Below are 24,637 nucleotides of genomic sequence, written 5' to 3' on the forward strand. Positions count from 1 at the left end.
ATTTTGTAACAATGTTAGAGTGGCAAAGACTGAAGTTGAAGCTTGAATATTTTAGCTGAACGAAGAGTCAAGACTCAAGCCAGACTTCATCGATTTTGTTTTCGATACAAATCGTTCTCCGGTACACTCATGGGCGTCAGATAGAAATGTCAATCCATAATGAATATAAATGGTGCAAGTTTAAGTAAAGGAGCCAAACGCATCGATACAATTTTAGATACCCCGACCTGTATGCGGCAAGCAAAAATATAAAATAATATCGTTGCTGAATCAGGGTCGGCGGTATCACGGCTCAACTGATGTGTAAACGTTTATTGTGTTTTCGTGAAAGCAAAGGTTAATTTACGATGATTTATTATGGCAATCATTCGATTAAAGAATACTTTACAGGCATTGAAAAAGTACATTTCTTTGATAGCCAACATCCCTCAGATGAAAACAAAAATGTGACCTTCATGACAGCGCCTTGATCCTTGATGCAACTATTCGTGTTCCATGGAAGTACGTGTTGCATATGTAAACATTGAAGGCGCGCTATTCTTCTTCTATGAATAGATGCGTTGGTACGATGGTAATACTGACAGCTGACAGAATGCAAATGTTCGTGCTCAAAAGATGTGCGTATGTGCGTGTTGAACAATGTGAAAATGAAGGCGCTATCGCCTTCATAACTTTTTGGCCTACCAGCGATGGTGATTTGGCACCTGGATATTACGACTATTATTGACAGCACCTGCAAAATTCAATAGAATGTATTTTGCTACTATAAAAGAGCAGAAGTTCGTTTTCAGTAACACTGAAGTATACTTTTCCTGGTAAAACTGACCCAAAACTGTAACTCCATTTTTTTAAAATTCCGTTGTCTCGTTTTCAAGCTCTTAAATGTTTGTCGAGAGTAGATTTTTGAAAATTTTGGATATGTTTTAATGGTTATTCGCAGCTAACATCGATAGAGCAACTATAAATAATCAATTTCTCTGGAAAAAAAACAATACAACAAAATCGATTGCCCTCAGAAATTGAATAAATAGGGGAAAATGTAACATTTCAATTTAAACTCCGCATATTCCTTGCTTTGTCATGTTTACATTTCTAAGGAACACCCAGAGTTTTACCAAAAAATGTATTAGCTCTGATCAATCTCTGCAGTGAACCTCATTTTTTTAAGAAACAATTTAACTCGAATTCTTCTTTTTCCTTGAGCGGGGTCGCAAACAGTGTCTGAGATCCGATGCTAACAATTTCAATCTGGCGTCTAAAATCTCATTTAAAAAATGTCAAATCTGACAACGCCGTAGAATAATTATTTATTTCATAAATTCCATTGAACCCCGACAACGGTTCCTTTTTCCCCGTCCACTTTTTTGCACATATTTCCTTTCGCTCTTACAAATAATTCGAGCGATTCGTAACATTATGACTAACTCCTGTCACAATATGAGGTCAGCTATCGTAACTCGAACGATAACTAGCCTGTCTCAGGTTGATCGGGAGGCACGCTGCCGGCTTAAGGAGAAACATCTTATGAACATTCGGACGTTGACAATTTCACCGGATAAAATATCTATTTGAGAGAAAAATTATCGATATTTTCCCTCGAAATTTTCATTTAAATATCAAATTGAGAAGAAAATTCTTCAGAAATTTCAAAGGAGAAATTCATCGAAACTCACAGAAAATGTGCATTTTACCGCCATAATACGGCAACTTCCACATGTTCATACGGCGTTTTTCCTTACCGTGGTCGTGGGGGTTCGCGGAATTTTCTTAAAACTGCGTCTTCGGTTGAACGCGAGATTATCACCTCGCTGGACATGAGCAATAATTCCCAGGAATGAGTAGTGCCCGCAGGGCAGTTTTTATGAATACAAATCAGCAAGTGTGCTCGTGATGACACCATAGGCCGATACAATTTGCGACGTAACGTCCACATACAGGGTCTTCAGAAAGTCCGGCGCCTCCCAGAAGTAACTTATAAACGGTTTCACTATGAGTCAAATGAAGTTTTGAGAGTATGCCTTGCTCAGTAGTGCTTGCTTTTGAGCCCATTTTTAATTGCGTTACGTTTTTTCTTCAAAAATTGTCAATTATTTTGGAACATTTAATTTCAATTATTATTTTCGCTTATTTGATTATTATTATTTTACTCATCTTTCTTCTTGCGATGCAATAATTAATGAAGGCTCCCGTTTAAATTATTAAGTTAGGGTTTGCTCAGCAGAGCACACTGGAAAAAAGTTTGGTTACACCTACCGTAGTGTCCGTTTGGTTTGCAAACCCAAAAATTCGGTTAAGCGAATCTATTATTATTCGGTAAATAACCAAACTATTCGGTAAGCAGTAAGCACATACCGAATAGTTCAGTAATTACTCACCGAACACTTCGATTTGCATTACCGAATCTCGGTTCAGCAAACCGAATTTTCGGTTATATAAACCAAAGCTTTCCGTGTCCCATATGGAATAAACTGTACGGGTAACCAATTATTTTTTTTTTTTTTTTTTTTTTTTTTTTTTTTTTTTTTTAGTGAGGGGGTCACCTCAAAATTTTGAGTATACCCAAAGGTCGGTACTTCAGACTAAAACCCTCTTAAATCATCATTTGGCTCTTGGCGAATAATTGTTCGAAGGTTATTTGGGGGAGGCGGACTTCCTAAAAACCCTGTAGCACCGTTGAGGTATATCATCAGAGAGTATATGCTTGGTCAAGTAAAAGAGTTTTGATAAAATCTTGATGTAGTGACCGGGAATTCTGACTTCAACTGTCAAGCTGCAGAGCAGTCACATCCACACTGAAACTTATTCGATAGAGCCATCGAGCGAATGAATTTTCGAGTTAAAATTAATCATTTTGAAGCTGGTTGTGAGGCAATTCTATACAAGAGGCCTTGCAAGAAGAATGGAAGATAAAAATTACAAAAGTCTTTCGGGTGGCTTCGAATAGATTGGATGTTTGTCCTTACTCATTGTTCTAGATGTGATGCTACTAAACTATGTGTTCAATCGGAAAATTCACTCAGTGGGTGGGCCTCATCAAAAAGGGTGTAAAAAAAACTTAAGTAGCAATGGAGTTTATTGGAGCTTTTGATGGTTTTAAGAGTATACTACCCGTCTCCAGAAAAGTCGGGGCGCTCCCTAATTTTTTATGCGTCTCTATCTAACGTATAGCTCCACTTTTATACTACTGCACTTAAGTCTTTTTTCAACATTCGCTATGTAGGTACACATAATTGGTTTGCCTTCCCTGCTGAAAATGATGAGTAGGCTTACTCGTGCTTTACCAACGACGGCTCGTAAGAATTGTAACAATAAATCACTCTGGATCATTTGAATTCATTGATTGGCTGCCCTTTTGGGCCATACTGTCCATAGAGTCGTGATGTAATTGTGAGAGCTGGCGCCAATTTTAAGCATTTCCCAGGTCTCAAATTCTGAGACTCCTGTGTCACGTCGGGTCACTTTTTCGATATACATAATCGAATACTTTCGGTACACGGGGACCCGGAAATCCGATGTAAACAAAGAGGATAGGAATTATTACGTTTACTACGTCGCCAATTCGGATTGAAAATGTATAAAAAAGTGACGTATGCTCGGCGCACACCGGGCTTGGAACTCGTCGACCAGAACAAGGCGCCAGCTTTCCTGTTTACATTACGACACCATGTACTCTATTATTTTGACCCATAGAACACACTGCCGTGCTAAGGAAAAGCGCCGTATGAACATTCGAGAGTTGCCACATTTCCTTCGATACAGTGCTTATTTTTGAGAAAATCTATGAATAATTTTCCTTGAAATTTTCAGGTGCTTCAGGTGAAATTGCGTACAAAATAATCTAAAAAACCGAAAGGAAAATATTCATAAAACCAGGAAATTCATGTTTTATCAAAGGAAATTTTGCAAAGCCTGAAGGTTCATACGGCGTTTTTCCTTACTGCCGCGCTAAGGAAGCACGCCGTATGAGCCTTCAGACGTTGCCAAATTTTCTTCGATAAAAACCCAATTCACAGGGAAGATTGTGAATATTATTTTCCAAAATTTTCAGACCATTTTGTACGCAACTTACTCTAATACATCTGAAAATTTCAAATAAAAATGCGCATAAATGTGGTCAAAAATACAATCATGTCTCCCCGAGGGAAGTTGGGCAACTCTCGAATGTTCATACGGCGTTCTTTCTTAGCACGGCAGCACACTCCTGCAGTCTGGCCGTTTAACCCTGGATCACCCTGTATAGCTGCCGTGCTAAGGAAAAACGCCGTATGAGCCTTCAGACGTTGCCAAATTTTCTTCGATAAAAACCCAATTCACAGGGAAGATTGTGAATATTATTTTCCAAAATTTTCAGACCATTTTGTACGCAACTTACTCTAATACATCTGAAAATTTCAAATAAAAATGCGCATAAATGTGGTCAAAAATACAATCATGTCTCCCCGAGGGAAGTTGGGCAACTCTCGAATGTTCATACGGCGTTCTTTCTTAGCACGGCAGCACACTCCTGCAGTCTGGCCGTTTAACCCTGGATCACCCTGTATAGCTGCCGTGCTAAGGAAAAACGCCGTATGAGCCTTCAGACGTTGCCAAATTTTCTTCGATAAAAACCCAATTCACAGGGAAAATTGTGAATATTATTTTCCAAAATTTTCAGACCATTTTGTACGCAACTTACTCTAATACATCTGAAAATTTCAAATAAAAATGCGCATAAATGTGGTCAAAAATACAATCATGTCTCCCCGAGGGAAGTTGGGCAACTCTCGAATGTTCATACGGCGTTCTTTCTTAGCACGGCAGCACACTCCTGCAGTCTGGCCGTTTAACCCTGGATCACCCTGTATAGCTGCCGTGCTAAGGAAAAACGCCGTATGAGCCTTCAGACGTTGCCAAATTTTCTTCGATAAAAACCCAATTCACAGGGAAGATTGTGAATATTATTTTCCAAAATTTTCAGACCATTTTGTACGCAACTTACTCTAATACATCTGAAAATTTCAAATAAAAATGCGCATAAATGTGGTCAAAAATACAATCATGTCTCCCCGAGGGAAGTTGGGCAACTCTCGAATGTTCATACGGCGTTCTTTCTTAGCACGGCAGCACACTCCTGCAGTCTGGCCGTTTAACCCTGGATCACCCTGTATAGCTGCCGTGCTAAGGAAAAACGCCGTATGAGCCTTCAGACGTTGCCAAATTTTCTTCGATAAAAACCCAATTCACAGGGAAAATTGTGAATATTATTTTCCAAAATTTTCAGACCATTTTGTACGCAACTTACTCTAATACATCTGAAAATTTCAAATAAAAATGCGCATAAATGTGGTCAAAAATACAATCATGTCTCCCCGAGGGAAGTTGGGCAACTCTCGAATGTTCATACGGCGTTCTTTCTTAGCACGGCAGCACACTCCTGCAGTCTGGCCGTTTAACCCTGGATCACCCTGTATAGGTACTCCAGCTTTGTCCACTGAAAAAAAATTCTCGGCGTTATTATCAAGGTCCGTTGGTACCTTTACCATCTCACTTTTTTTACCAATTTTTGGTAATTTTACCAAGACAGACTGGTAAGCTTACCTAATAACCGGTATTTTTACCGTTTTTTTCAGGTAAGAATACCACTTTTATTGGTAATCAATTCCCGGTAACTTTGCCATTTTTTCTCGGTAATTCTACCACAGTCGATAAAAAATATTGGCGTTTTTACCAAGGTCCTGTAAAATTACCGAGAAAGTTCAATAATTTTACCGAGATTTCTTGGTAAAATTAATAATTCCATAAATGGTAATTTTACCCAGAAAAAATCGGGATCAAGTAGAACCCTGGATTCTTGGTAATTTATCCTTTTCTTAGTAAAGACATCGAGATTTTTTTTCATTGTCCATCGATTTCAATAATAAGCCTGGTAAGTCACTATATTTGACCATCGCTTCTTTCTTTCTGTTTCAGCGACCCAGCCAAACCCTCGCACTCGACCATGAAACACAAGTAGGACCCTCGAAGCCCTCGAAAACCTAACCTCTCGTTCCCTCCGCGCCGCACATCCGCCCGACGATGTCCCAAACGCCGGAGCCTCCGCCGGAGAAGGTGCCGCTGCGGGCGACGATGGAGGACATCGACTTGGGCTCGGACACGGAGACCGACAAGAAGGACGACTCGGAGGTCAAGCTCGAGGCCAAGATGTCCCTCCTCAACGGGATCACCGTCATCGTCGGGAGCATCATCGGCTCCGGGATCTTCGTCTCGCCGTCCGGGGTGCTCAGGACCACGGGCTCCGTCAACATGGCGCTCATCGTTTGGACTATATCCGGTGTCTTCTCCATGGTGAGTTGCGTTTACAACTTACAACTTATAACTGTTCACACTGGGGGGAAAAAAATTCGGTCATGTGAACCGAACGTCCGGTGTTCAAAATCATCCCGAATATTTGGTTTGTCAAACTGAACTTTCGATTTCTGAAACCGAACTTTCAGTTTGTCAAACCGATCTCTCAGTTTTTCAAGTTTGTCAGTTTTCACTTTACCGAACGTCCGGCGTTCAAAATCATCCCAAATATTTGGTTTGTCAAACTGAACTTCGTCTGAAGGTACCTGGAGTGAAAAACACCAAATTTGAAAAAATGGCCTCAGACATATATAAAGCTTAAAATACAGGGAACCCAAGATTTGACAAAGTTCTTTCCTCAAAAGAACCAAGACCCATACGTTTTTGCTCGAAATGTCCTCAAAAGATTATTTTTGTTTTAAAAATGCAGGTAATGTTTCGAGCTTTTGCGTGATTCCCACACAGACGATGGGACATTTGACTAAAAAGATATTTTTTTCACAAAAAACTCGTTTCCAGATTTTTTGAACGTGTCGCTTTTAACAACGGCTGATTTTAATATATGCACAAATTTTAAGCCAAAATCACTGCGCTCTCGAAGAAATTCAGGGGAGAGATCTTATGCGATTAATGGAACATTATTTATTTTGACTTGAATATAAATTAAAAACGCAGAGAAGTTGCCGAGGATAGTTAGGCACTAACCACCGCTCAATGCCTTTAAAATAATGCAAACTGCGAAGTTCTAATGTCTGCAAAACTGGAGGTATGCATCAGCATTGAAGGCGCTACTGAGGCTAGTCGACAGTTTTGAGCTCCTTAGACATGAATGGCCATATCTGTAGTAGACTGGTGGCATCGCCATGTAAATTTTCATGGATTGCATTGAAAGGTAGTGCCCTATTGAGAGCCCAGTGGGCAGACTTTCTTCATCCAGTATCATTCTCAAACCTTTTATAGATCGTATTTGATAGTGGTTCGATGTATCGTTCGGTTCAAAACAATAGAAAATTACCTCAAACAAAAATTTTAGGATTCAAGTAAGAAAAGCTGAATCACTTTTCATTGCCATTTTATACTCATAAAAATAAAAAATCCATCACAAGAAACCCGTTCCCTCAGACTACTCCATTGACTTTGTAGGCTATGTTTACATCTTTAACCAGTCGACATCGATACAATCTCGCCTCTTCGATGTATCGAATACGATCCATAGTTTGTCACGTGCGTGAGTCACAGGATTATACGCTTTAATACTGTACGCATAAATTCAGCGCTAAGCCTCAATTCCAAGCTTTGATAAAATAAAATGCATTTTTGTAATTTATTTATGTACTCCCCGAGCCTTTGACAAAGCATCTCCGTAAACGTGGGCACAAAGGGCGTATCCGTGCTTTTTTCCTCGCCTTGCCTTTTTTTCCCGTCCGCAGACAGTTCCGATAGATGGAAGAACACAAATTTAAGCCATAATCAATCAATATCAAGTTAACTCTTCCTCTGTCCGGACTGTCCACAAGTCGCACAATGGATCGAGTCAGTAGGAGAGATCGGAAAAAATTTGGAAACTCTAAAAGCTTATTACGTCGTTTATACGAAATTTTGAGATTCTAAAAGTGGTTTCCTTGGTTTTCTCGTGAAATATTCTTCTTAAAGCACCCATTGAAATTTAAAATGTGACGAAATAATCATCAAAATTTGCAGTTTTAGAAAAAAATGTATGTCCGACCACTCTAAGTGACTTGATCCACTGTGAGCCGTAGGTTTTAGACTCGAGTTTAAAAATAAATACGTTATCGATGAATAATGCGCCCATAAGCGAATCATGTAACCTTGTAAAGGTGTACTTTTTGAAACGTTTTATTTTTGTGTCAATTTCTCGCGAATTCAATTAAAAAGTTTCACGGTTGAGGAGGTTGATTGACATTCCGCTACTGACATCCTGAGCTAAACGCGTCTGAAGTTTTAACAATTCGGTACCCACCCCGTGGCACTATGTATATTAGACTTAAAGTCCGGCGTTCCCCTCACGAAAGAACGTAACTAAATTTTAATGTTGCCAAATTTTTCTTCAAAAGTAGTATTATTACTAGAAGAATCTTGAGAATTTCTAACTGAAATTTTCGTCGATTTTCCCCCTAATTTCGTGCAAAAATTGAGTTTTTGTCAACGAAAATTTTTTGGGTACACTCTTGAAAAAAACTGAAGTTTTTGAGCCAATTTTGCAACCTTAAAATGAAGTACCTTTCTCTTGCGTGGGGACGAATCGTGCTTCAAAGTTGAAAATTGGTTTCTAATGTTCAAATCAGATTAGTGTCTATCAAGCAAATACTATGCAAATTTCTTAAAATCCTTTCTTTGTTAAAATGACGGTGGATAGGTCGGTTGTTTTATGAATAAAATCGGGCTCTGATCCTCAAGTCTGGAGGGTCTTAAAAGCAACCAATCCAAATGCCGAAAATTTCAACATTCGATTTCAACGGAGATGTCTCCTGTTTTAATAAATAAAACAAATTATTATCATACGCCGTGCAAAAACGCCGCATGGACCTTCATATGTTGCCACAGTTCTTCCAACAGAATGTTTATTTTTGCGAGAAAATTTATGAAAGAGCAGAATTCATTAAATATTTTTAAAGCTTCTTTTCGAATCTTCACATCTCAAGAGCCTAGAGGACAAATTAAAACATAAGATAATCGTGGTTAATATTGTGAAAGAAAATAGCAGAGAACGTATTCACATTCGTCCTGAAATGAATGTTCTGATTTTTTTAAAAAATGTAATTTTTGCATTGTAAAGAACCAAAAAAATGCCGATCTCATCACAAGCGGACGGTCCTCGAGTTTTGGACTCAGCTGTCGTTCAAATCGAGATTTTCACATCAGCTTGGAAAATGAAAGAATTCCCAGATAAACACATTACGCAATCAAAATTGAAAACAAATTCACGAGCAATGCTTTGCTTTTGCGTATCAACAACGCGAAAATAATTTGTAAAACGTAAAAATAAAAAGCGAAGAATTTTCCGAAAAAATTGTTTGCGAATGCAATTTTAACTCGGCAGTTTGACCCCTTGACCATGCAACGACTGCATCGCCGTAAACTTAAGACGTAAATTCGAGCAACCGAAAAATTGCTTTCGTTTGAAAATTTTGAAATTTTGAACACATGTTTGCAATTTTTCTTTGTTAGCACTTTAGTGGACGTAATGCGAAATTCCCAGGGTGAAGCTCTCTGAGAATATTCATGATCATAAATGAAAAAGAAAATTACGACGTGCGGCTATTTAGAAACACTAAATTTTTTTTTACATTCATATATTAAGGCATATTTTGCCGAAAATTCTAATTGCAATTTCCAACCTGAATCGACAAAAATTGTTTCCTTTTAACATTTTCTTCCGGGCATTGGCGAGCCTTTCCTCGTGAATGATCGCTTAATGGGTTCTTTGGAGAGGCATTTCATCAGACAGGGACATTTTAGACGTACACTGAAAAAAAAATTTCGGTGTTTTTACAAAGAAAAGGGTAAAATTACCAAGAATTCAGGGTTTTATTTGATCCCAGTTTTTTCTTGGTAAAATTACCATTTATGGAATTGGTAATTTTACCGAGAAATCTCGGTAAAATAATTGAACTTTCTCGGTAATTTTACTGGACCTAGGTAAAAACACCAATATTTTTTATCGACTTTGGTAGAATTACCGAGATTAAATGGCAAAGTTACCGGGAATTGATTACCAATAAAAGTGGTATTCTTACCTGACAAAACAGTAAAATTACCGGTTTTTAGGTAAGCTTACCAGTCTGTCTTAGTAAAATTACCGATAGTTGGTAAAAACGCCGAGAATTTTTTTTCAGTGTAGATATGAAATCACTAACATGTAATCGGTCAATTGGTTGCGGAGGCACTAATTTTTTCACTTGACGGAAACAAACAAACGAGAGTCAATCAGGAATACATATTATTCACACTTGACTAAAATACCAAGAGTGTTTGACTTGCCTTTAATTGAGCTTTATCTATTCAATAACCAGCTGTTGACTGAATTACCGAATAATTTAGAGTTATAGCCAGTAGTATGATTATGGGAAGTAGCCCTCACCCAGCTGCCAGACTGTGCAGAAAAATCCGAATTATTTCGCGATGGTGGATATGTGATATGTGTGTTATAGTATACAATCTGGCAACAATGTTTTATGTTGTGACGTCACCAATGTTGTCAAATTGTGCAGAAAAATCGGAATTAGGGATATGCCAACACCTGCCATATATGGGGGCCACCTACGTCACCAGACGTCACTAGCGTGTGGTTAATTGTTGCGGGTTGCCTACCTATCGTTACCAGTGTTGTAAAATTGTGCAGAAAAATGTTGATTATTTTAGGATGATTTTGTAACCATGGTGTGACGTCACTAGCGACTGGTAAATTGTTGCGGGTTGCCTACCTATCACCCACGTTGTCAGACTGTGCAGAAAAATCCGAATTATTTCGCGATGAAGGATGGGTGATGAATGTTTTAGTGGATGATCTGTCATCAATGTTTTATGTTACGAGGTGTTGTAAAATTGTGCGGAAAAATCTGAATTTTTTTTTAGGATGAGGGCTGGGGTATGGTGCATGATTTTCCAACCACGGTGTGACGTCACTAGCGACTGGTTAATTGTTGCGGGTTGCCTACCTATCGTTACCAGTGTTGTAAAATTGTGCAGAAAAATCGGAATTAATTTACGGCGAGGGCTGGGGTATAGTATATGCTTTTGCAACCATGGTGTGACGACACTAGCGTAGACTGTATCGTTACCAGTGTTGTAAAATCGTGCAGAAAAATCTGATTTAACCGGGGAGGGGCGTGGGTCACTTGAGAGTTGACTGGTTAATTGATCCGGCTTGCCTGACAGGGGCGACGGGTAAGTTTATTCGTTACCAGTGTTGTGTATAAAATGTCAGCCGTCTTTTCATGCTGTGACGACACCAACCAACGTTGAGAAATTGAGCGGGAAAATTTGAATTAATGACGGGCATTGCTACGGAACATGGTAACAATGTTGTAAAATTGAGCGGGAAAATATGATTTAACCAGGAGTCGGGTATTGATTAGTGTACGGTGTATGGCATCCGTGTTTACTGTTGCGGGTTGCCTAAACGTGAAGGGGCTACCATTAGCTTTTTTAAACCACAACCGTTTAATCCTTATGGGCTACCTACCTTCCCACCCGAGCGAAGCATGATATGTTAGAGTCAACAATTTGCCTGTGAATTAGGCGGGAAATTTGAAGGAGCAGACGTTGCAAAAAATCTGCAAAAACCTATCTTCACAGGGTTTTTCATGTGCCATGAGTCCTTTACCGTGACGATATCTGCTCTATTAGCAAACATACACAGTACAACCATTCGGGTAAATACGTTTGACCAATGACCTGCATCATTTTACGCGACGTCATGCGAAGCATCCATTATGTGTCGTCACCCCACCCAGCTAGCGACCTTACCCGCTCTACTAGGAATCATACACAGGATGAGGTCCGAGGTTCTCCCATAAATTCGTAGCGGGTTGCCTATCCATCCGGGGGAATACGATTGAGTGTCATCACTCTAAGCATCCATTCTATGACGTCACCCTGTTGTATACCACAGTATCAACGTTGTATGATCGGAAAAAAGTTATACCATGCTATACGTGAGATGATAGAAAATTCGGGTGTAAGTATCGACAGCGGTGACTAGAGGGGCTAATGAGTCGAACTCTAGATGCGACAAGTACAATGCTCTCATCGCGGAGATGTGCGTATGTCTGCGGTTCGATTGTTGATTCGTTATCGAAAGACCTTGTTCGATAAAAAGCATTGCCGAGATAGGGATTCATCGATCGAGTTCTGTCGATAACGATTCAACAATCGACCCGGTCGCGCGACTGCGCGAGCCCATATTCAAGGTCGGCCAGTTCTCGCTACTCGTTTTCCTGTTAGAGTGTCATTCGGAAACCACACATGTTCCACACAAACTACTCATTCACTTAGCTCCTTTCACCATACATATAACTGATGAAAAATCACGAATGACTCTGGAAAGTATCACTACTTATACGGGGTTTTCGCGGTAACTCTCATTCGATAATCTCCAAATATCCGTTCCCAGTGATGCCATCCTTCGACAAGTTTCAACTTGTCTCGATCAACTTCCCTATAATATATTTCTGATTCCCACGGTTTGGCAATAGCCGAGGACCTGCGGTCCCGCTCATTTAAACGCGTGGTGCTGGTGCGGGTGTGAAAGCCATCAATAATTTTCGATTATTTAAACGGTGATGTTTCTAGTCAGTTGTCGACCATCATCCTCATCTAAATCGATATGATCCGTTTTGAATTTGGAAAATGAGTCATTTTTCCTTTCTTTTTGAGACAAGTGAAACACTGATGGGGTATGAACCACGACGGGATGTGCAAATTCTCGTTCCCTGATTGCTCCCGCCCGGGGAACACCGGTAGACAAATGATGTTTCAGTATCATGAGCCTTGGCTGCATTGGCTAGAGGAATCGATGGAGCTCGGATGAGGGGGAGAAAAAAAACAAGAAGAGATTCGTTTATCACATACAGCAGCAGATTTATTGATATAAAAAGGAACATGAGTATTGTATATTTGCCACACACACTTTCATACTGTGCTATGAACCGTCGAGATCATGATGGGTCAAATTGAAACCGTGCTTTATACTCATCACTTTCCTAACGATTAAATGACGACACTGGTTTTTCAATTCGCAAAGAGCATAGGGGAAAACCATCATCGGAAAAGTCTTAACATCAAACGAGCCAGGGTCTAAAGCGCTCACAAAATTTGAAATTGAAGCGTTGTCCAAATACTGACATTTTCTTAATACTAAATCACAAGTTTCGGAAAAAAGTTTTTGAAATTTTTGCTGATTGTCAACAGCTTTGATCACTACTGCGCTAATCGATGGAGCGAGTTTCTTCAATTCTTTCCACGCCTTCTCTTGAAGCGCTATTTCTCTCGGACACTTACGATGAGATGAATTTTTCTGACCGAGTACAAGACTTTTCCGTCCCAGAATCCTGCCAAACTTCAAAAATCTTGATACGGTCCCGAGATAGCGCGTCTCCCCAAAGTCGCTGTCCCCCTCAAAATACGCATCGATGTCCTTGTCCCAGCGTGTAAGCTCTCTCCACTCGCTCGGCTTAAGGGCGACCATGTTTTGAACTGTAGCGTAATTGTAAAATTTGATGATCGGAGTAAACTGTTCATTACAACTATAACCGATCACTATCTGCTGTTCACCGTTCGGGGTCAGGAAAAAAGATGAGTTTCCCATCGTTTTCGATACGATAGGGCCTCTGCACACACCACGACCGGGTTTTATCGGAGACATGCTCGAAATTTGATAACAAATCACTTCGACCGAGCCGAGCTGACAGCAAAAGCGGACCACACCGACGAAAAAACGAACAGAAAATGGTCGCTGGTGTGTAAAAATCCACGGTAAGAAGACATCGTGATCCAGGAGGAGGAGGAAGAGAAGGAGGAGGAGGAGGAGGAGAGGGGTCTGCAACACGCATTTAAAACGTATCAGGTCGAGTATCCACTCAAATGAAGGCGCCCTCGTCCCGAGTCGCTGACATTCAAAGCCTCAGTGTCAAGGTATGATAATGGAGTATCCCATTTGAACCTATGATAAAGAATCGATTATGCACATGGTGCTCGTTACGATCGATATTTTTCAAAGGTTTAAACGGCATAGCAATCGATACATCGCAAAGCATGCCACGACACTGGAAACCGTATGTATGTATAACCCGCTTTCACGGTGCACTAAGGCGCTCTGCGACGCCCACTCTCCACAGCAATCTGTCATGGAAGAGATCCTCCGGGAGCTGGCATCTCTCCATCTCATGCCCTCTACCCAGCGTTTGGCTGGTCGCCTACCTGTCAATCGATACATCGCAAAGCCCACCACACACACACACACACACACACACACACACACACACACACTACTGCAAAGTCCATAGCCGTCTTCATCCCGCAAACAGTACCATGCAGCAACACCAGATTACCGATTCGTTCAAATCAAGGCGGTATCATCCCGAGGATAGCCCCGGGCAAGGCTTTCACGTTATAAAACCACCATTTTCAGTCCGGGAGAGGGTACCCAACGAGCTAACTATCACCTCTATTTCGTCCATTCCATACCCTCAAATATGGCGTCACTAGTGAGGTGAGGTGTAATAATCGACTATCGATTATTGCGGTGTTCGATCTCGTGTCATATCAATCGATACATCGCAAAGGGAACCATGGCAAACGGTATCAGATTGCCTATGAAGCTGTGATAAAGAATCGATTATTGCGGTGTTCGATCTCGTGTCATATCAGTCGATACATCGCAAAGGGAACCAGTCTCATAACGCAAACGGCAACAGATTGCCTATGAAGCTGTGATAAAGAATCGATTATTACGGTGTTCGATCTCGTGTCATTTCCATCGATACATCGCAAAGGGAGCCAACGCAAACGGTATCAGATTGCCTATGAAGCTGTGATAAAGAATCGATTATTCCGGTGTTCGATCTCGTATCATATCAATCGATACATCGCAAAGGGAACCAACGCAAACGATATCAGATTGCCTATGAAGCTGTGATAAAGAATCGATTATTGCGGTGTTCGATCTCGTGTCATATCAATCGATACATCGCAAAGGGAACCAGTCTCATAACGCAATCGCATCAGATTGCCTATGAAGCTGAGATAAAGAATCGATCATTGCAGTGTTCGATCTCGTGACATAGGTTTGAATATCATATCAATCGATATATCGCAAAGGGAACCAGACTTTTAACACAATCGGTATCAGATTGCCTATCCACTCAAATGAAGGCTGTCTCGTCTCGAGGATACGCCGTAACAGTTTGGTCCAATCTCCCGTACCACGGGGATTCCCCCTCTTCCTATCCTCTCGGTGGAAGGGTTCGCACATGGTCCACGAAATCATTGGAAATCGAAGCAAAATCGATCGACTTCGAGCGGGTGAGATGTCATATTCTGCGCATTCAAATCGAAGAAACGTGATGGAAATCGTTACTGATCGAACAACCGATTCGTGATGAGACAACACAAACAACGAGAAAAGAGCAGGCGCTCAAGCATATGATGGTGAAAATTGGTCATAGTCGATGCCAATCGAAGCTATATCGATAGGAATCGGTGAAAAATCTATGAGCCTCTCCACTAATCGGAGGCAAGAGAGCGAAGTTCTTCGCTTAAAATACACAATCAAGGTTGGTTCCCAGCATTCACCATCATCTCATCATCTACCTTCGCGTCGTCAGAACTCAATAAACATTAGTGAAAATCGATACCGCCCACACAAGAAATCGATACCACCCACACAAGCAATCGATTGAATTCGATCCTGGTAAGCTGCTACCAAGAATCGATTCCCATCTTTCTCACCTCTCGCTGCGAGATCCGAGCATGACGCCCGATCAGTCTTTCCCCTTCGCCTTGAGCGAAGCTCAAACGAAGGGGAAAGACGGGTGATCGGGCGCCATGCTCGGATCTCGCAGCGAGAGGTGAGAAAGATGGGAATCGATTCTTGGTAGCAGCTTACCAGGATCGAATTCAATCGATTGCTTGTGTGGGTGGTATCGATTTCTTGTGTGGGCGGTATCGATTTTCACTAATGTTTATTGAGTTCTGACGACGCGAAGGTAGATGATGAGATGATGGTGAATGCTGGGAACCAACCTTGATTGTGTATTTTAAGCGAAGAACTTCGCTCTCTTGCCTCCGATTAGTGGAGAGGCTCATAGATTTTTCACCGATTCCTATCGATATAGCTTCGATTGGCATCGACTATGACCAATTTTCACCATCATATGCTTGAGCGCCTGCTCTTTTCTCGTTGTTTGTGTTGTCTCATCACGAATCGGTTGTTCGATCAGTAACGATTTCCATCACGTTTCTTCGATTTGAATGCGCAGAATATGACATCTCACCCGCTCGAAGTCGATCGATTTTGCTTCGATTTCCAATGATTTCGTGGACCATGTGCGAACCCTTCCACCGAGAGGATAGGAAGAGGGGGAATCCCCGTGGTACGGGAGATTGGACCAAACTGTTACGGCGTATCCTCGAGACGAGACAGCCTTCATTTGAGTGGATAGGCAATCTGATACCGATTGTGTTAAAAGTCTGGTTCCCTTTGCGATATATCGATTGATATGATATTCAAACCTATGTCACGAGATCGAACACTGCAATGATCGATTCTTTATCTCAGCTTCATAGGCAATCTGATGCGATTGCGTTATGAGACTGGTTCCCTTTGCGATGTATCGATTGATATGACACGAGATCGAACACCGCAATAATCGATTCTTTATCACAGCTTCATAGGCAATCTGATATCGTTTGCGTTGGTTCCCTTTGCGATGTATCGATTGATATGATACGAGATCGAACACCGGAATAATCGATTCTTTATCACAGCTTCATAGGCAATCTGATACCGTTTGCGTTGGCTCCCTTTGCGATGTATCGATGGAAATGACACGAGATCGAACACCGTAATAATCGATTCTTTATCACAGCTTCATAGGCAATCTGTTGCCGTTTGCGTTATGAGACTGGTTCCCTTTGCGATGTATCGACTGATATGACACGAGATCGAACACCGCAATAATCGATTCTTTATCACAGCTTCATAGGCAATCTGATACCGTTTGCCATGGTTCCCTTTGCGATGTATCGATTGATATGACACGAGATCGAACACCGCAATAATCGATAGTCGATTATTACACCTCACCTCACTAGTGACGCCATATTTGAGGGTATGGAATGGACGAAATAGAGGTGATAGTTAGCTCGTTGGGTACCCTCTCCCGGACTGAAAATGGTGGTTTTATAACGTGAAAGCCTTGCCCGGGGCTATCCTCGGGATGATACCGCCTTGATTTGAACGAATCGGTAATCTGGTGTTGCTGCATGGTACTGTTTGCGGGATGAAGACGGCTATGGACTTTGCAGTAGTGTGTGTGTGTGTGTGTGTGTGTGTGTGTGTGTGTGTGTGTGGTGGGCTTTGCGATGTATCGATTGACAGGTAGGCGACCAGCCAAACGCTGGGTAGAGGGCATGAGATGGAGAGATGCCAGCTCCCGGAGGATCTCTTCCATGACAGATTGCTGTGGAGAGTGGGCGTCGCAGAGCGCCTTAGTGCACCGTGAAAGCGGGTTATACATACATACGGTTTCCAGTGTCGTGGCATGCTTTGCGATGTATCGATTGCTATGCCGTTTAAACCTTTGAAAAATATCGATCGTAACGAGCACCATGTGCATAATCGATTCTTTATCATAGGTTCAAATGGGATACTCCATTATCATACCTTGACACTGAGGCTTTGAATGTCAGCGACTCGGGACGAGGGCGCCTTCATTTGAGTGGATACTCGACCTGATACGTTTTAAATGCGTGTTGCAGACCCCTCTCCTCCTCCTCCTCCTCCTTCTCTTCCTCCTCCTCCTGGATCACGATGTCTTCTTACCGTGGATTTTTACACACCAGCGACCATTTTCTGTTCGTTTTTTCGTCGGTGTGGTCCGCTTTTGCTGTCAGCTCGGCTCGGTCGAAGTGATTTGTTATCAAATTTCGAGCATGTCTCCGATAAAACCCGGTCGTGGTGTGTGCAGAGGCCCTATCGTATCGAAAACGATGGGAAACTCATCTTTTTTCCTGACCCCGAACGGTGAACAGCAGATAGTGATCGGTTATAGTTGTAATGAACAGTTTACTCCGATCATCAAATTTTACAATTACGCTACAGTTCAAAACATGGTCGCCCTTAAGCCGAGCGAGTGGAGAGAGCTTACACGCTGGGACAAGGACATCGATGCGTATTTTGAGGGGGACAGCGACTTTGGGGAGACGCGCTATCTCGGGACCGTATCAAGATTTTTGAAGTTTGGCAGGATTCTGGGACGGAAAAGTCTTGTACTCGGTCAGAAAAATTCATCTCATCGTAAGTGTCCGAGAGAAATAGCGCTTCAAGAGAAGGCGTGGAAAGAATTGAAGAAACTCGCTCCATCGATTAGCGCAGTAGTGATCAAAGCTGTTGACAATCAGCAAAAATTTCAAAAACTTTTTTCCGAAACTTGTGATTTAGTATTAAGAAAATGTCAGTATTTGGACAACGCTTCAATTTCAAATTTTGTGAGCGCTTTAGACCCTGGCTCGTTTGATGTTAAGACTTTTCCGATGATGGTTTTCCCCTATGCTCTTTGCGAATTGAAAAACCAGTGTCGTCATTTAATCGTTAGGAAAGTGATGAGTATAAAGCACGGTTTCAATTTGACCCATCATGATCTCGACGGTTCATAGCACAGTATGAAAGTGTGTGTGGCAAATATACAATACTCATGTTCCTTTTTATATCAATAAATCTGCTGCTGTATGTGATAAACGAATCTCTTCTTGTTTTTTTTTCTCCCCCTCATCCGAGCTCCATCGATTCCTCTAGCCAATGCAGCCAAGGCTCATGATACTGAAACATCATTTGTCTACCGGTGTTCCCCGGGCGGGAGCAATCAGGGAACGAGAATTTGCACATCCCGTCGTGGTTCATACCCCATCAGTGTTTCACTTGTCTCAAAAAGAAAGGAAAAATGACTCATTTTCCAAATTCAAAACGGATCATATCGATTTAGATGAGGATGATGGTCGACAACTGACTAGAAACATCACCGTTTAAATAATCGAAAATTATTGATGGCTTTCACACCCGCACCAGCACCACGCGTTTAAATGAGCGGGACCGCAGGTCCTCGGCTATTGCCAAACCGTGGGAATCAGAAATATATTATAGGGAAGTTGATCGAGACAAGTTGAAACTTGTCGAAGGATGGCATCACTGGGAACGGATATTTGGAGATTATCGAATGAGAGTTACCGCGAAAACCCCGTATAAGTAGTGATACTTTCCAGAGTCATTCGTGATTTTTCATCAGTTATATGTATGGTGAAAGGAGCTAAGTGAATGAGTAGTTTGTGTGGAACATGTGTGGTTTCCGAATGACACTCTAACAGGAAAACGAGTAGCGAGAACTGGCCGACCTTGAATATGGGCTCGCGCAGTCGCGCGACCGGGTCGATTGTTGAATCGTTATCGACAGAACTCGATCGATGAATCCCTATCTCGGCAATGCTTTTTATCGAACAAGGTCTTTCGATAACGAATCAACAATCGAACCGCAGACATACGCACATCTCCGCGATGAGAGCATTGTACTTGTCGCATCTAGAGTTCGACTCATTAGCCCCTCTAGTCACCGCTGTCGATACTTACACCCGAATTTTCTATCATCTCACGTATAGCATGGTATAACTTTTTTCCGATCATACAACGTTGATACTGTGGTATACAACAGGGTGACGTCATAGAATGGATGCTTAGAGTGATGACACTCAATCGTATTCCCCCGGATGGATAGGCAACCCGCTACGAATTTATGGGAGAACCTCGGACCTCATCCTGTGTATGATTCCTAGTAGAGCGGGTAAGGTCGCTAGCTGGGTGGGGTGACGACACATAATGGATGCTTCGCATGACGTCGCGTAAAATGATGCAGGTCATTGGTCAAACGTATTTACCCGAATGGTTGTACTGTGTATGTTTGCTAATAGAGCAGATATCGTCACGGTAAAGGACTCATGGCACATGAAAAACCCTGTGAAGATAGGTTTTTGCAGATTTTTTGCAACGTCTGCTCCTTCAAATTTCCCGCCTAATTCACAGGCAAATTGTTGACTCTAACATATCATGCTTCGCTCGGGTGGGTAGGTAGGTAGCCCATAAGGATTAAACGGTTGTGGTTTAAAAAAGCTAATGGTAGCCCCTTCACGTTTAGGCAACCCGCAACAGTAAACACGGATGCCATACACCGTACACTAATCAATACCCGACTCCTGGTTAAATCATATTTTCCCGCTCAATTTTACAACATTGTTACCATGTTCCGTAGCAATGCCCGTCATTAATTCAAATTTTCCCGCTCAATTTCTCAACGTTGGTTGGTGTCGTCACAGCATGAAAAGACGGCTGACATTTTATACACAACACTGGTAACGAATAAACTTACCCGTCGCCCCTGTCAGGCAAGCCGGATCAATTAACCAGTCAACTCTCAAGTGACCCACGCCCCTCCCCGGTTAAATCAGATTTTTCTGCACGATTTTACAACACTGGTAACGATACAGTCTACGCTAGTGTCGTCACACCATGGTTGCAAAAGCATATACTATACCCCAGCCCTCGCCGTAAATTAATTCCGATTTTTCTGCACAATTTTACAACACTGGTAACGATAGGTAGGCAACCCGCAACAATTAACCAGTCGCTAGTGACGTCACACCGTGGTTGGAAAATCATGCACCATACCCCAGCCCTCATCCTAAAAAAAATTCAGATTTTTCCGCACAATTTTACAACACCTCGTAACATAAAACATTGATGACAGATCATCCACTAAAACATTCATCACCCATCCTTCATCGCGAAATAATTCGGATTTTTCTGCACAGTCTGACAACGTGGGTGATAGGTAGGCAACCCGCAACAATTTACCAGTCGCTAGTGACGTCACACCATGGTTACAAAATCATCCTAAAATAATCAACATTTTTCTGCACAATTTTACAACACTGGTAACGATAGGTAGGCAACCCGCAACAATTAACCACACGCTAGTGACGTCTGGTGACGTAGGTGGCCCCATATATGGCAGGTGTTGGCATATCCCTAATTCCGATTTTTCTGCACAATTTGACAACATTGGTGACGTCACAACATAAAACATTGTTGCCAGATTGTATACTATAACACACATATCACATATCCACCATCGCGAAATAATTCGGATTTTTCTGCACAGTCTGGCAGCTGGGTGAGGGCTACTTCCCATAATCATACTACTATAGCCTGTGTAATCTAATTAGTAATTACGGTCAGCCAGGGGAGCTTCAGTTTTCGCTAACGTCTATCCAGATTATTTCGGCAGTAAGTCAACTGACGCTGCCACGTTGGCGTGGATCTTCAAAAAAAGATACGATTTCATCCTTGTCATAACCGATTTGGATAATCGGATATCATGAAGTGGCATAACTATCCCCACCCACGTGGGCATTTTTAGAGAGGAAATATTTCAAAAAACTGTTCCACTGATTTAGAAACCACAGCAGAGTGCATATCGACGGCGTATAAGTCCGCAATCACAGAGCTCGTTTGCGATATCTGAAAATCTCCGCCTCCGTGTTATTTTCTTAAAGGCCCTGGTAAAAATTGGCAGTAGAATGGGTGTTCCAAAATACTATAGACCTAAAGCCGGCTGTAAGATTTCCAATAGCTTCTGTAGCCGGCTGTACAATTGCTTATAGCCTTTTATAGCCGATAGCGATTAAGCAACAGCCAGACGATAATGTTTATGCTAAACGTTACTTATTACGGATACTAGGACTTAGTTTTTGGACTACCGCTCTCTTTTTGTGCCGTAGTATCTTGATTTATTTTGCGAGGAAAGTTCCGTACTTTTGAAGGATGCTTGTCATTCTTAATATGTTGGAGCGCCTTCAATTTCTTATGATACTCCTCTGGTGTGAAATAGTTGCTTCAGACGCCGTGGCACGCTGTGGCGCGGTAGGAGGGCAGAGAGTGCGAAACGCGCATTGGCGCCTACAAACCTAACAGGGATACTTCACGCATTGCGCAATGCGTGTAGTATCCCTGTTAGGTTTGTAGGCACCAGTGCGTCGCCGCTCCGCTTTGTGTTAGGCTCTAATATTTAATCTCGCGGAGTCAGCGTTTTTCAGCTTCTGATTTTGAAATGTTTGCTCACTCTGTATGGACTATTCTCATTTTAATTGATGAAAAAAAAAAATATGTTTTAAAGGAAAATATAATGTGTGTTTTGTAAATATTAAGGTAGTTCCGTATCAAACTTAATGATTTCCAAAGCACACGAATTTCTACACAATTTCTTATAGCCTCTTATAGCCAATGGCGATAAAGTGTAAAGCCCGGCGATAGGAACTATAGCCCGATTGTATACTTTTTTATAGCTTCGAATAACCCGGCTACATGATTTGCTCCGCTTTCTACAGTCAGCTACATGATTTTCAATTGGCATCTTTTATCGGCTATAAGAACTCCTGTGGTATATTGAAACGCAGCTCCTATCGCCAATTTTTACCAGGGGGAGAACAAATTGACATCATTCCTATAAGTTTTTGCAGAATTTTTTTGCACAGAGAGGAAAAGTCACGGCAGTTTTACAGAATTGCCGTCTAGTAGTTTTCCGTTAAAAAACAAAGTACTTATGACTGAAAGTCCGCGACGTCGCAAACCGAGTTACACCGTCGATGGGGGATTTCTAAAATACATGAATTCTGGATCTTCGCATTAAAAAAAAGAGGACTAAGTTTAGGGATAGTACATTATCCAGGCAACGCATTTTAAAACAAGGAAAGTTTAAATTGTCAAGTTTTGGCGGTAAATCTCTCTCACTTTCTTCTCGAAGACGTCTCAGCTTTTCCCGCCTTTCCCCCCTGAATCCAATTTGAAAATTAACTTCAAAAATGCCTCACGCGGAAAAAAACTACCTTGTTAGGTACTAAGATAAAGGTCTTAGCCGTATTTGGTCCACAAAACGTCCTTTTCATGCACACCAGACTGTCTTGTTAGGAGGACCAGAAGAGTCTCGTTTCAGTGATAATGCGTCCTTTCGATGGTGAAACTGCAGACATTTTTATCTCGGTTTTCGGCGTTTCAGACTTTCTGTCGTACTTCATTTTCTACTCGGAAAACTACTCTACGTCAATTTTTGAAAATTTCAGTGATTTTTTTCTCCTCATAAAGAATATTCGTAGAAGCTTTGAAAGCTAATGTTTTCGAAAATATGGAACAAAAAAGTTCAAGAGTGGTTTCATTAGTTTTTTCCTGAAATTTTCTTTCAAATACACCTCTTAAAATTGAATTTGTGCCGTTATGAACATCAAAAATTAAACTTTTAGCGAAAATTTCATGCCCGACCTCTTTTATTAGGTCGTTCCACTTTGCGACCCAGTGGCAAAAATTTGATCATGTAACCGCAATTTACTGCAATCTGCGCTATTCGGATAAATCGAGTATGACATCCATTTTTTTTTTTTTTTTTTTTTTTTTTTTTCCGGGAGGATGAATCACTTCGATGCAGGAGCATTCGGTAGTAAGGGGCAAAAAAAAAATGTGGGTAGTTTCATCAAGCATCAAACAGTAGTCTGAAAACGTCACTCTGTCGTGATTAACTTTACAGGTCTCTTGATCGAGCGCGGTTCAGAGAGGGTGAGATTTATTACGTCGCACAGTGGATTGAGTCAATAGGAGAAGTCGGACATGGAATTTTTGACTAAAACTGCAAATTTTGACGTTAAATTTGTCACATTTTAAATTTTAAGGGGTGCATCTAGAGGCAAATTTCAAAAGACCGATAGAACCAATTTTAAAATCTTAAATTTTTGTATAAATGAACCTATGAGCTTTTAAAGTTTCTAAGTTTTGTCCGATCTCTCCCATTGACTCGATCCACTGTAGGGCGTTTAAACACAAACACCTGGTCGTAAACAAAGCTATTAAAGAAAATCACTTGTCCCAGGGACTTCAAGACACCAAATATCTTCTGTTTCCTTGTCCCTTCCGTAAAACAGCGCGAAGATTCGGAAGAGAAGGCGATCCTATACAGCTAAATTATTATTTAGATGTTGATAGAGGCATGATGTGAGCCTCTATTCTCTCTCCCTCTCCCTTTGTCACATACGTGTCACTCACCTCCAGACCCCTAAAAATTACTCGTATTCGTAAATTTAAGCATGGTATCGAAATTGCTAGTGTTAAATGGAGAATCGGTAAAGACAAATTGCCGCTTAAGTCGAAATTTGCTTCGGTCCCCACACAATTCGCAACTTTGCGAGCTTTCACTGTATCTGCCTAGGCGCCTGACACTTAGATGCCTCATTTGACCATGTGCCTGCGACAGATATTTTTCCTGTGGTCTATTTCCACAAATTCCAAACATTCCGATGACATTTTTGACTGCAGATTAAGACGAATTGCCGCTTAAGTCGAATTTTTTTTGGTCCCCGCACAATTCGACTTAGCGAGCTTTCACTGTATCTACCTAGTCATTTGACCAGCTGTCTGATTTCACTATTTGCCTGAGGGCCGAATTTACCTACTTGCCGCCCATGGGGCGCCTGTATTTTTCCT

General features: G+C 41.4%; 1 protein-coding gene across 4 annotated transcripts in view; it reads left to right on the forward strand.

Annotated features, from left to right (window-relative positions):
• Positions 1-24,637, forward strand: part of LOC109037722 (Y+L amino acid transporter 2) — a 168,981-nt gene that overhangs the window by 37,736 nt on the left and 106,608 nt on the right. For all 4 annotated transcript variants that reach the window (XM_072303933.1, XM_072303932.1, XM_072303934.1 and 1 more), the window contains one exon: positions 5,950-6,324. In XM_072303933.1, the coding sequence (XP_072160034.1) occupies positions 6,055-6,324 (270 nt within the window). In that variant the 5' untranslated portion in view covers positions 5,950-6,054. The remainder of the gene's footprint in view (positions 1-5,949; positions 6,325-24,637) is intronic.

Source organism: Bemisia tabaci, chromosome 9 (genome assembly GCF_918797505.1).
Source record: "Bemisia tabaci chromosome 9, PGI_BMITA_v3".
Taxonomy (NCBI): Eukaryota; Metazoa; Arthropoda; class Insecta; order Hemiptera; family Aleyrodidae; genus Bemisia; species Bemisia tabaci.